The following is a 14276-nucleotide window of genomic DNA, read 5'->3' on the forward strand; positions in this document are numbered from 1 at the left end:
CCTCGGGATCATGGCTGACCTGTTTCTTAACTCTATTTATTTGCCTTATTCCATATCCCTCGATACCCTCAATCAGCAGAAACCTGTCCATCACAGCCTTGAAATTTTCAATTGGCATCTGTGGCCTTTCGGGGAGGGAATTCAAGCTCGCTGTAAGCCCGGATATGAAAAAGTGTTTCCTGGTTTCACTCCCAACTTTCCTTATTATGCCCTTCCCTATCTCCCAGTACAAAAACCTCAGAGATCTCTGTGCTCCTCTGATTCTGGTCTCCTGAGCATCCCCGATTTTAATCGCTCGACCAATTGTTGCCATGCCCTCAGCTGCCTAGCTCCGAAGTTCTGGAATTCCCGCTCTAAATCTTTCAGTCTCCTTCTTCACCTTCAAGTCAATTCTAAAACCTACCTCTCTGATCAAGCGTTTTGGTCAACGAAAGTAAAGGATTTATTACACACGAGTCACATTAGATGAGAATCCTTCACAGTACCTGGCGAGGATGAATTGGACAGTCTGTAATCACACTCAAAATTGACCAAATGCAAAACTTGCTCCAGATGTTTCTAACTTTGGGATTTATTAGCTCAGCCTTTACCTTGCTGCATTTGCAGTCCAGAGGATATAAGTTCAGGTCCCAGCAAGGCAGCTTGTGAATAGGATTTCAGTCGGAATATTGGGATGGAATTTCATCGGTGAGTTGGGAAGCAAGATTCGGGAAGATTCCCGGCTCAGCCCAGCTGTCTGGGGAGAGAGTATCTGCAAAGGAGGGATTTTCATTGCCGGGGTTGTGAGGGAGAATGTGGGTTGGGGTTGGGCCAGACACCTGCCAACAAGGTCGGAGGCAGCCTCGCTGGCTGACAGGTGCCAAAGCCTGGTGTTTAAGAGGCCCACCTTGGTGCGTTGGGATTTATTCCCAGTTAAAATATAAACAAAGGTCCTCCAGCCCCCATACACACCCAATTCCCCATCCACGCCACCTCATGAACCCCTACCGACCCCCTATGGCCCCTCATAATCTTATGCCAAGCTCTGCCCCCTAACCACCCCCAACACTCTCATACCCCCTATTTCAAACTATGATCACCCCCACCCTCCCCCTACAGTCCAGGAATTGGGAACCACCCACCAGTTTTACCCACCCAACGTCCTCACCTGCTGAAAATTCAGCCCATAGAACTGGTGTCCGTAAAAACCACCATGAAACTATTGGATAGTTTATTGGACGCAGCCATGTCTCTTTAGGGTGGCACAGTGGCACAGTGGTTCACAGTGCTTCACAGTGCCAGAGACCAGGGTTCAAGTCCAGCCTCGGGTGACTGTGTGGAATTTGCACATTCTCCCCTTGTCTGCATGGGTTTCCTCCGGGTGCTCCGGTTTCCTCCCACAGTCCAAAGATACGCGGGTTAGGTGGATTGGCCATGATAAATTGCCCCTTAGTGTCCAAAGATGTGTAAGTTAGATGGATTAGTCATGGTCAATGTGTGGGTTTAAGGGGCTGGTGCAGGGAGGGGATCTGATAGTCTGTCAGAGTGTCGGTGCAAACTCAATGGGTCACTGTAGTGATTCTATCATTCAATTTTAAAGTTTATTTATTAGGGCGGCAGGGTGGCATAGTGGTTAGCGCTGCTGCCTCACAGCGCCAGCGACCCAGGTTCGATTCCCAGCTTGGGTCACTGTCTGTGTGGAGTCTGCACATTCTCCCCGTGTCTGCGTGGGTTTCCTCCAGGTTCTCTAGTTTCCTCCCACAGTTTGAAAGACATGCTGGTTAGCTGCATTGGTCATTCTAAATTCTCCCTCAGTGTACGCAAACAGGCGCCGGAGTGTGGCGACTAGAGGATTTTCACGGTAACTTCATTGCAGCCTATTCGTGACAATAATAATGTTTCTATAGGGATGAGAACTGGCCACTTGTACCCCGCAAGGTCCAAATGTGACTCCAGACCCACATGGATGTGGTTGAATGGTAATTGACTTCTGAAGTGACCAAGCACTGTTGCTGTGTCAAACCAATGCAAAGAATAACCAGACTGCGGTGATTCAAGGCACTGTCTCCCAGCTCTAAGAATGGCCAATAATGATGGCCTTGCAAGTGACACCATTTCCTGAGAATGAAAAATAAACACACCGAGGAAATCAGTTTTCATGCGTCTCTTACCCTGACTGCTCTCCGGAGGGAGCCGATGACGATGGGTTTGGTCGGTGGTGGCTCGGAGCTGGGGTCTTCAGCCTCTTCTTTAACCTCCTCTGACCAGGGGTCCACCAACTCCACATCCTCCTCTCCAAATATGAACTTCTTCCCTTTATAATCCGGCTTCTCGTAGGCCACCCAGCTGAAGATAATCAGAACAAGGCCAAAGGCTTTTACTCCTGTTGTCAAATGTCTCTTTTGACAATCGCATGAGCTCTCAGTGAGGGGAGCCACAACAAACGCAGTCACTTATTGTACCTCTCTGCCTAGTCTGTATTGCTTTGGGGAGAGGGAGAGAGGGGATTCAGTTGTGCACCGTCGCACTCCCAACTTTGATTGGATCTATTTTTATCACATGACCTCCTGCCACCAACTGCCCCACCCCAACTTCCACCATTGGCCGCCCCTCCTTACGGTCACCCCGTCTCCCCTGGTTCATTACCTGATTGGACAATTCTTGATTGTGGGTCATCCTGCCTTTTCCATCTCACAATTTTAAAATTAATAAACAAAAACGTTTAAAGGAAATGAAAAATATACATTATTTTTAAACACCCCTGTGATTTTTCTCCTGGGTTTTACTTGCAACAATGATCTGGAGAGTCTTCTTTGATTCCTGGAGATTCCAGAACAATCCTGGAGGGGTTGATAACCCAAGATACAATTAACATGATTGTGGCATGTGCAGAGGCCAGGAACTGTCGGACTCTGGCGTGAATAGGCCCCACTCCTCAGGCCTTCAATGATAATCACGATTGTGACCTCTGCATTGCAAAGAGTGAGGGAGATTCGAATCTGAACTCCCACTGAAAAAACAATCATGATTTACACCAGTTTTCCCGCGAATTCAGCATTTAGAACGTCTTTGGGAAAATCGCCCCCTGTGTTTTTTACAATGTTGTAAATCTATCACAGACTCATCAAAAAACAGACTGACAATTCCTGTACTATGGTCGGCCTGTGGTCCAAGACGGATATTCCTTATACCTATGGATGTCCCTTTAGCACTTCATAGAATCATAGAATCCCACAGTGCAGAAGGAGGCCATTCAGCCCATCGAGCCTGCACCGACAACAATCCCATCCAGGCCCTAATTCTGTAACCACATATATATACTCCGCTCATCCCCCTGACACTAAGGGGCAATTTAGCATGGTCAATCCACCTAACCCGCACGTCTTTGCACTGTGGGAGGAAACTGGAGCACCCGGAGGAAACCCATGCAGACATGGGGAGAACGTGCAGATTCTGCACAGTCACCCAAGCCGGGAATCAAACCCGGGTCCCTGACGTTGTGAGGCAGCAGTGTTAACCACTGTGCCACTGTGCCACCCTGGGCACATGACCCAGAGCCAGATCAGTTTAGGCCTGGCCAGAGATGTGTAAAGGCCGAGAATGGAGTCAGTTCCAAAGCTGTATCCTCCACTGTAAATATGTACATAGAAATGAGTTGTTAATGAAGACCTGCTGTTTACAAACTCAAGATATATACTCAGTATACTCAAGCCTGCTGCAGGATCCTTCATGGTGACAGCATCTGGATCAAAAACCCTTATTTCTCACAAGAATTAAAAGCTATGAAAAGGAAGGCCATCGGATTTGAATTAAAACACACTCCCAACTGACGCTACAGATGTGAAGAAAGAAAGAAAGAAAGAAAAGGCTCTAAAGAGAAAAATAAGTTTTACTCCAGCATAAAACTTCATTGAATCCCCCCGGGAAATCCAGCTGCCCAGGCTGAGACCAGACACCTTCCAACTGACCGAGGATGGAACCTGTCTGTATGGTTCAGTTCTTGAGCGACTGAGTCATCGACAAAACTCATCAAGATTCACAGGGAGTTAGATTCACTGTTGCGTGCCCCCTCCCTTCATGTAGCTTTACTCCCCCCCCCGACCCCCCGCCACCTCCCCGGCCGTGTTCAAGTAATCGAGGTCCAGGGAGCTCTGAGCATTGGTTTTCAGATCTCATCATCGTGAAGTCAGGGCTGTGGGTGAAGGCAGCAGCAGTTAAGACGCTGAGAAACCTAAAGCAAGCTTTGGGTCCCATCCTTTCAGCTGCCGATGGCTTAATGACTGTTTCAGCAATGGGGGGAATCAAGGACACCTCCTTCAACCTTTCTGTAAGCAGTATGCTTCCAGGTCGGACATGCCAACACCTCTAACCCGTTACTGTGGAGCCTTAGAAGGCTGTGTGGTATCTGAGAAATGAGTACTACACACCCCAATTTAACCCCCTTAAAATGTTAATGACCAATTAAAAGTTTATTTTTTATAAAAAAAAGAAAGGCAAGGGTAGAAAAGAAAAATCAGTGGAACCACAGGAACAACAGTTAACATACCCTCCAAAAGACAGTATGACAGTGGCCAATTGTGGAGTGTTTGCAAAGGACTTACCATCCTCGAATAACTCTGACTGAAATGACAGCAGGAAATGGCCATGACGAACAGTCAGCCACATCGCAACTGATTTCTCTTTGAAAACCGGAGAAGTTTGGCTTGTCGTAAATGACGATCTGAATGGTGAGCAATGGGGAGTCAAAAAGCAAAGAGTCAGAATTGAGAGGAGTGGATCTGCTCCACAGATAGAATCCGTTACAATCTTCATCTCCCACTTACTGCTAGGTTTGTGCTCATTGCAAACTCTATAGAATTACATAAAATTTATGGTACATGAATAAAAGTCGTTCAACCCAACTGTTTCGATACATATAGCTCTGCGGCTAAAGGAATCAAGGGATATGGGGGGGAAAGTGGGATCGGGATGTTGAATTCGATGATCAGCCATGATCGAACTGAATGGCGTAGCAGGGTCGATGGGCTGAATGGCCTACTCCTGCTTCTATTTTCTATGTGTCTAACTAATCCACATTAGGGTTTACATTCCACATGAGCTTACACTCACCCTTCTCCATTTTAACCTCCTCAACATATCCCACGATTCCATTCCTCTTCACGTAATCATCTAACTTTCCCCGAGATGCATTAGCGTCGTTTGCCTTATCCGCGCTATGTAGCATGAGACAGCTGCAGGCTGGGAGACATCAGCGGAAGCCGTTTAGCGGGCTCCCCGCTGGGTGCCATGGCCTCCTTGCGTCTCCGGGGCCCGGATTTCCGGTGCTGTTTAATAATATTTAAATATTATAATCGCTATTTGAATCCTACTAGCGGGCCTGGGACTGAAGTCTCCAGGCCCGCTAGCCTTCCACCCCCACTCCCGACCAGGAGTGGTTCCACCCAGTGAGGTTTACAACAACTCTCCACTAATGGGGAACAGGCGGCCTGACCCCTGCTGGAGGGAACAGAGGCCGTGGAGGCCCTCCCTTGGAGGTCGGGGAGGAAGGGGGGTTGCCCCTTGGGCATTGCCAGCCTTGCAGTGCCAGCCTGGCCATCTAGCACTGCCCGAGGGACAAAGTGGCAATGCCCAAGGTACACCTTGGCACTGCCCTCCGTGTATCGGGCAACACCAAGGGGGAGCGGGGTCAGAGATGCGGGGTCTATGGAGGGGAGATCGGTGGGGCTGGGAAGTCGCATTGCCACTCTGCATAGGGATGGAAAGAGCTGATCGGGGCTGGCCATCGGGATTGGTGGGGGTGGGGCGGAGGGCTGCCAGGGGAGTCGGGGCGCTGCCGGGGGGTTGGGAGCATTGGGGCTGGCCTGGAGACATCCGGGAGGCCAGCAATCAGGTGGTGGGGGGGGGGGGGGGGGGGTCCCACAGCCAGCGATGGGGGGGTTGCTGTACTGGCCAGCGATTAAGCTGACCAGCAATTGGGAGGCCAGCAGTGCAGGGCTACAACACATGCACTGATCTCTGCTATGACAGATCAGCGCATGCACAATGGCCCACTCAACGCTATGCTGCCGGCCTCTCGAGCAAGAATAGGCCCTGTCCCAGGATTTTCAACGTGGCACTCTGTGATGCAGAGTGTGAGAGATTCATTTTGAAAATCCTGCTGAAAAAAACAGCAAGAGTTACTCCAGTCTTTAAGCGAATTTGGCACTTCGAATGTTTTTGGGAGAATCCCGACCAACATTGCAAAGAGAGTAATAGACCTGAGAATTGGGAGAGCTTTAGAAGCCAGTAAAGGACAAACAAAAAACGTATGAAAGGGAAGACAATGAATTAAAGTTAAACTGGCAAGAAATATAATGACCAATTGTCTGATATTTTGCAAGTATGAAAAAGGGGAGAGAGTAACAAGAGTAAGCCTTGATCTCTTAGAGGCTGAAACATAACAATTATTGGGGGAATGAGGAAGTCACGGAGGCATTCGACAATCTTCACAGTAGTGTGATGTTAGTGTACGTTTAAGAGTTTTTAAAATTCATGCTGACAGCCTTTAGGTGATGTCATTGTTGTGAGGAGAAAAAAACACTGCGGGCAAGTCAGGTGACAGGGATTTTGATTTTCAGTTTCCGTTTGGAGCTGCAGGTTTGTGCAGTTGGGTTTTAGAAGGGGCAGCAAGCTAAAGGGAAGTGTTTTCCCTCTCTCCCTGTTGCTTTGAAAATTCTGTCGGCTTCCTGAAGGGTGAAAATCTGCTGTCGGTGGGGGGCTGAACCAAAGTCTCTCTGGTGCTTTGGGAAGCTGGCTTGTCTTCAAACTGTTCGAAGTGAATCCAGAGAACTGCAGACTTCAACCAAAGGACTCAAATTTCCATTATCATGAGAGCAATAGTCTCTGCTGTGTTAAACCTGTTTAAAGGGTTTTTTGTCTATGGGTTTTGATTTAATTGGAACACATTAGAGAGTTAGGGTTATACATTAAGGGTTATACATTATAGTGCCTATTTTATTTCTTGTTTGTAATTGATAAAAGTTCTTGCTAATTTTCTTTCTATATATGTTAACTATATTCTTAAATAAACTTTGTCTGACAAAAGCTCCCTCGTGGGTTTTTTGAATCATACCTGAAGTGAAACAACTCATGCTTATCCTAGCCAAATTCAAAATGCAAAACGTATGATTCAGGCGGGCTTCAAAGAACACTTTGGAGTTTCTGACCTGAACCATAACAATAGAAGATGTTCTGATGGCCAGAAAGGCCACAGGGAATAATCTGTAGATCTCCCTGTGGACTTTGCGGAGTATGAGCTGCCTTATTGAGTGAGCAGAGGCTTGTCTCGGGGATTTTCACAGTAACATCATTGCAGTGTTAATGCAAGCCTAATTGTGACACTAATAAATAAACTTAAACTTCAGCAGTGCGCAGGGGTACTTAAAGCATTTTACTCTACCCGGACCGTTGTTGTAGGTCCCGAGGTGAAGACTACTGTAATGACTTCAATTAGGCCATTGAGGTTGGCCTATTGGAATATGAACTCCCTGATTCAGGAATCAATTGATGGGCCAATCAGGGAGTATTTAACCAGGAGTGTCAGTTCCTCTGGCACTGCCAAAGGTAGACTGCTGATAGCTCGCACTCTGTGTACTCTGCTGTTGGAATTGTAAATAAAGGGATTTTAGTGAAGGAACTTCTGCTTCCGAAGACTTATTACAACTACCTGGCTGTTAGCCGCAGTCACAGTCCTTTCCTTTGGTTCACAATAAAGGGTGCCGGTGACGGCTGACTGGCGTTCGACTGAATGACTACAAAGACCCAAAATACAAACCAAAAAATTGGGAAACTAAGGAGCTAATGAAAGTGAAGAACTTAAACTAATTAATATCAATAGAGAAAAAGTACCAGAGAAAGTAATGGGATTAAGAGCGGACAAGTCTCATGGACCTGGCTGCTCACATCCCCGGGTTCTAAAAGAGGTGTTTGCACAGATAGTTGTTATCTTTCAAAATTCCTTAGCTCCTGGAATGTTTCCAATGGATTGAAAGGTAGAAAAGGTAACACCAGTGTTCACGGAAGCAGAGGAAATAGGAAAGTATAGACCAGTTAGCCTGACGTCAGTCATGTGGAAGATACTGGAATCCAATATTAAGGAGGTTAACAAGGCTCTTGGAAAATAATCGCGTAATTAGGCAGAGTCAACATGGTTTTATAAAAGGGAAATAATATTTGACATATTCAACAAATTTATTAGCACTTTTGAAGATTTATCTAATAGGGAACTTGAACAGGAATCACAACATTTGAGAAGCGTTTAGGTGAGTGTTTGAAATGCCATTGCATAGAAGGCTATAGACCAAGTGCTGGTAAATGCGATTAGAATAGATAGGTGCTTGATGGCTGGCACAGGCATGATGGGCCGAAGGGTCGCTTGCTGTGCTGTAAAACTCTATGATTCTAGAAGTAGTACATCTGGATTTCCAAAAAGGCATTTGATATGGAGCCACATAAAAGGTTATTACAAAAGATAAAGGTTCATGGAGTGGGGGAATATATTAGCATGCACGGGGTATTGATTAATGGAGAGAAAGAGAGGGGGAATAAACAGGACATTTTAAAGTTGGCAGTCTATAAGCAGTTGGATGAAGCTAGTACCAGGGTTGAGGCCACAGCTATTTACCATTTATATTAATGTCTTATATTAAGTGACCAAGAGCAATGGATCCATGTTTTCTGATGATACAAAGTTAGGTAGGACAGTAAACTGTAAGGAGGATAAAGTCTTGTTACAATAAGGCAGGAAGGTGGAAGCACATCTGGAATACTACAGTTCTACCTCCATACCGAAGAAACAACACACTTGCCTTGGAGTTGGTTGAGTGAAGATTCACTAGATTGATCCTTGATGAGAGATTGTCCTGTGATGAGATGCTGAGTAGGATTGAGCCTAAACAGCCCAGAGTTTAGAAGAATGAGAGATGATTTCATTCAAGATTCTGAGGAAGCTTGGCAGAGAAGATGAGGTTGTTTCCCCTGGTTGGAGAGCCTAGACTGAGGGGTAGTGTAATCTTAGGATAAGGGTTCAAAGCATGTGAGATGAGATGAAAAGGAACACCTTCATTCAGTGTGATGAACCTTTGGAATTCCCTGCCTCAGAGAGTTATGGATGCTCAGTTGTTGCATTGATGCATGGTTGAGATAGAAAGAACTCGAGATCCAAAAGGAATCTAAAGCATGGGGTTCAGGCAAAAAATCTCAGAATCACTGCAGCCACACACTCGCATCTCTCTCTCTCTCACAACACTCTCACTTCTCTCTCTCACACACACACACTTGCATCTCTCTCTCTCTCACACACACACACTCTCTCATCTCTCTCTCTCACACACACACACTGGCATCTCTCTCTCTCTCTCACACACACACTCTCTCATACAAGCGTGCACACAAGGAGTCTGATCCGCTGCAAAGCTGATTTAAATATTAATGGCATGCAATGTCTGTGGGGTGGGTGGTGGGGGCAGCGGGGGGCGGGGGGGGGGGGGGGGGAGGGGGGGAGGGGATGGCAGCAGGTTTCCCAGTTCACTGGGAGATCGGGGCGCCTGTGCAATGATGCCCCAAGTACTTTGCAGCCGGCTCCAACGATGACCTTCCCCCCAACCGCCGCCCCACCCCACCCCCATTGGCGAGAATCGGATCCTGGCTCTTCTTTTCACTAAGTGCTGTAGAATTGCGATCCGCCAAAAAAACTCGCGCCATCCTCTCCCGTTTTCTTGCTCGTTCGGCATTTAGAATTTTTTCATAAGATCTCGTGTCATCTCTCACACATGCACACACATTCTCATCTCTCACACATGTACACACACTCTCATCTCTCACACATGTACACACTCTCATCTCATCTGTGCACTCACACACACACATACCTTTCTCCTAGGCCCAGTTCCCACCTGCTCAATGCTGAGGCCTGCTGTCCTCTCACTCTCCCACAGGCCCCACCTCCCCCCCTCACAGGCCCCGCTCTCCACTCCCTCTCACAGGCCCCGCTCTCCTCCCCACCTCACAGGCCCCGCTTCCTCTCACTCTCCCACAGGCCCCACCTTTCCCCCTCGCATGCCCCGCTCTCCTCTCCCCCTCACAAGCCCCGCTCTCCTCCCCCTCTCACAGGCCCCGCTCTCCTCCCCCCCTCACAGGCCCCGCTCTCCTCTCACTCTCCCACAGGCCCCACCTTTCCCCCTCGCAGGCCCCGCTCTCCTCTCCCCCTCACAGGCCCCGCTCTCCTGTCCCTCTCACAGGCCCCGCTCTCCTCCCCACCTCACAGGCCCTGCTCTCCTGTCCCTCTCAGAGGCCCCGCTCTCCTCTCCCTCTCACAGGCCCCGCTCTCCTGTCCCTCTCACAGGCCCCGCTCTCCTCTCCCTCTCACAGGCCCTGCTCTCCTCCCCCCTGCACAGGCCCCGCTCTCCTCCCCCTCTCACAGGCCCCGCTCTCCTGTCCCTCTCACAGGCCCCGCTCTCCTGTCCCTCTCACAGGCCCCGCTCTCCTCTCCCTCTCACAGGCCCCGCTCTCCTCTCCCTCTCACAGACCCCGCTCTCCTCTGCCTCTCACAGCGCCCGCTCTCCTGTCCCTCTCACAGGCTCCGCTCTCCTGTCCCTCTCACAGGCCCCGCTCTCCTGTCCCTCTCACAGGCCCCGCTCTCCTGTCCCTCTCACAGGCCCCGCTCTCCTGTCCCTCTCACAGGCCCCGCTCTCCTGTCCCTCTCACAGGCCCCGCTCTCCTGTCCCTCTCACAGGCCCCGCTCTTCTGTCCCTCTCACAGGCCCCGCTCTCCTGTCCCTCTCACAGGCCCCGCTCTCCTCTCCCTCTCACGGGCCCCGCTCTCCTCTCCCTCTCACAGGCCCCGCTCTCCTGTCCCTCTCACAGGCCCCGCTCTCCTCTCCCTCTCACAGGCCCCGCTCTCCTGTCCCTCTCACAGGCCCCGCTCCCCTGTCCCTCTCAGAGGCCCCGCTCTCCTCTCCCTCTCACAGGCCGCGCTCTCCAGTCCCGCTCACAGGCCCTGCTCTCCAGTCCCTCTCACAGGCCCCGCTCTCCTGTCCCTCTCACAGGCCCCGCTCTCCTGTCCCTCCCACAGGCCCGCTCTCCTGTCCCTCTCACAGGCCCCGCTCTCCTGTCCCTCTCACAGGCCCCACTCTCCTGTCCCTCTCACAGGCCCCGCTCTCCTGTCCCTCTCACAGGCCCCCCTCTCCTGTCCCTCTCACAGGCCCTGCTCTCCTGTCCCTCTCACAGGCCCCGCTCTCCTCTCCCTCTCACAGGCCCCGCTCTCCTCTCCCTCTCACAGGCCCCGCTCTCCTCTGCCTCTCACAGCGCCCGCTCTCCTGTCCCTCTCACAGGCCCCGCTCTCCTGTCCCTCTCACAGGCCCCGCTCTCCTTTCCCTCTCACAGGCCCCGCTCTCCTCTCCCTCTCACAGGCCCCGCTCTCCTGTCCCTCTCACAGGCCCCGCTCTCCTGTCCCTCTCACAGGCCCCACTCTCCTCTCCCTCTCACAGGCCCTGCTGTCCTCCCCCTCTCACAGGCCCTGCTCTCCTGTCCCTCTCACAGGCCCCGCCCTCCTGCCCCTCTCACAGGCCCCGTTCTCCTGTCCCTCTCACAGGCCCCGCTCTCCTGCCCCTCACACAGGCCCCGCTCTCCTCTCCCTCTCACAGGCCCCGCTCTCCTGTCCCTCTCACAGGCCCCACTCTCCTCTCCCTCTCACAGGCCCTGCTCTCCTCTCCCTCTCACAGGCCCCGCTCTCCTGTCCCTCTCACAGGCCCCGCTCTCCTGCCACTCACACAGGCCCTGCTCTCCTCTCCCTCTCACAGGCCCCGCTCTCCTGTCCCTCTCACAGGCCCCGCTCTCCTGTCCCTCTCACAGGCCCCACTCTCCTCTCCCTCTCACAGGCCCCACTCTCCTCTCCCTCTCACAGGCCCTGCTCTCCTCCCCCCTGCACAGGCCCCGCTCTCCTCCCCCTCTCACAGGCCCCGCTCTCCTGTCCCTCTCACAGGCCCCGCCCTCCTGCCCCTCTCACAGGCCCCGCTCTCCTGTCCCTCTCACAGGCCCCGCTCTCCTGTCCCTCTCACAGGCCCCGCCCTCCTGCCCCTCTCACAGGCCCCGCTCTCCTGTCCCTCTCACAGGCCCCGCTCTCCTGCCCCTCACACAGGCCCCGCTCTCCTCTCCCTCTCACAGGCCCCGCTCTCCTGTCCCTCTCACAGGCCCCACTCTCCTCTCCCTCTCACAGGCCCTGCTCTCCTCTCCCTCTCACAGGCCCCGCTCTCCTGTCCCTCTCACAGGCCCCGCTCTCCTGTCCCTCTCACAGGCCCCGCTCTCCTGCCCCTCACACAGGCCCTGCTCTCCTCTCCCTCTCACAGGCCCCGCTCTCCTGTCCCTCTCACAGGCCCCGCTCTCCTGTCCCTCTCACAGGCCCCGCTCTCCTCTCCCTCTCGCAGGCCCTGCTCTCCTCCCCCTCTCACAGGCCCTGCTCTCCTCCCCCCTGCACAGGCCCCGCTCTCCTCCCCCTCTCACAGGCCCCGCTCTCCTGTCCCTCTCACAGGCCCCGCCCTCCTGCCCCTCTCACAGGCCCCGCTCTCCTGTCCCTCTCACAGGCCCCGCCCTCCTGCCCCTCTCACAGGCCCCGCTCTCCTGTCCCTCTCACAGGCCCCGCTCTCCTGCCCCTCACACAGGCCCCGCTCTCCTCTCCCTCTCACAGGCCCCGCTCTCCTGTCCCTCTCACAGGCCCCACTCTCCTCTCCCTCTCACAGGCCCTGCTCTCCTCTCCCTCTCACAGGCCCCGCTCTCCTGTCCCTCTCACAGGCCCCGCTCTCCTGTCCCTCTCACAGGCCCCGCTCTCCTGCCCCTCACACAGGCCCCGCTCTCCTCTCCCTCTCACAGGCCCCGCTCTCCTGTCCCTCTCACAGGCCCCGCTCTCCTGTCCCTCTCACAGGCCCCGCTCTCCTCATCACCTTCTCCACGTTCACCCTGATCAATACAATTCCAGCTCGTCCAATCAAAGGTTGGATTCTGAAGAAGCTAGCCTCTGTTAGGACAAGCTGGAAACAGTACAAAACTGAAATTGTGTGGAACAGCCGGCTGCCGTGGAACCAGCGTCTAGTTTGGGAACCCTCGCGTTAACTCCATTTCTCTTTCCACAGATACCGGCACTCCCACTACCAGATACCGGCACTCCCACTGAGAGTATGCAGCACTTCATCTTTTTATTTCGGATTTCCAGCATCCGCAGTATCTTTGCTTTTGTTTTTGGATTTACCCGTGTCTGTTTGCTCGATGTAGAAATCATAGAAATCATAGAAACCCTACAGTACAGAAAGAGGCCATTCAGCCCATCGAGTCTGCACCGACCACAATCCCACCCAGGCCCTACCCCCATATCCCTACATATTTACCCGCTAATCCCTCTAACCTACGCATCTCAGAACACTAAGGGGCAATTTTAGCATGGTCAATCAACCTAACCCGCACATCTTTGGACAGTGGGAGGAAACCGGAGCACCCGGAGGAAACCCACGCAGACACGAGGAGAATGTGCAAACTCCACACAGACAGTGACCCGAGCCGGGAATCGAACCCAGGTCCCTGGAGCTGTGAAGCAGCAGTGCTAACCACTGTGCTACCGTGCCGCCCATGTATTTGGTATCTCCATTTCTTTTAACTTAAAGGGCCTGTTTTGTCTCACTGTGAAGACCTGTGTGATTGGTGGAGATGGCCTACCAATTAAGCGCCCACTGGCCAACCAATCAGCACTCTCTTCTCAGGTGGTGTAAATTGGTGTTTCTCTGTTGCTATTGGAAATTTCTTGCCGAGCTGACCTGATGTGTACAAGACAAAAAACTTTGATAGCATATCTCTTTTTTCAGCAATACTGCATTGGGTACTACCAAACAATGTATTTGTATTTCTAAGCTATTTACTTCAGCTATTCCGTGAGGTACCATGTTCTACATTCAAACTACCCTCTGCCTAAGGAACTTTCCCCTACATTTCTTATTGATTTATTATTGAGCTTATATTTATGGCCACTAGTTCTGGCCTTGTCCACAAGTGGAAACGTCCATTCCATCTCTTAAACCCAATCATAGTAAGAAAGATCCTCATCAAGTCACCTCTCAACCTGCCTTTTTTCTAGAGAGAAGAGCGTGGAGAATCACAGGACAAGTTTGAGTATCGCTGGAATGAGATTTGCTTTCTGTACATTGACCATTCATGTGAGAGAATTCTCTTTCAGAAACTCTCCACCTTGTAACATCTGTCTGCACCTTTTAAAGGCTC

The 14276-nt window shown here is 51.6% G+C and overlaps 1 protein-coding gene across 2 annotated transcripts in view; it reads right to left on the minus strand.

Moving 5' to 3' along the window:
- The window catches only part of LOC144509337 (uncharacterized), a 122591-nt gene that overhangs the window by 34982 nt on the left and 73333 nt on the right, over positions 1-14276 (minus strand). For both annotated transcript variants that reach the window (XM_078238015.1, XM_078238014.1), the window contains exons 6-7: positions 4581-4699; positions 2151-2325 (exon numbers count right to left, since the gene is read on the minus strand). In XM_078238015.1, coding sequence (XP_078094141.1) covers positions 2151-2325; positions 4581-4699 — 294 coding nt within the window. The remainder of the gene's footprint in view (positions 1-2150; positions 2326-4580; positions 4700-14276) is intronic.

This window comes from Mustelus asterias, chromosome 21 (genome assembly GCF_964213995.1).
Source record: "Mustelus asterias chromosome 21, sMusAst1.hap1.1, whole genome shotgun sequence".
Taxonomy (NCBI): Eukaryota; Metazoa; Chordata; class Chondrichthyes; order Carcharhiniformes; family Triakidae; genus Mustelus; species Mustelus asterias.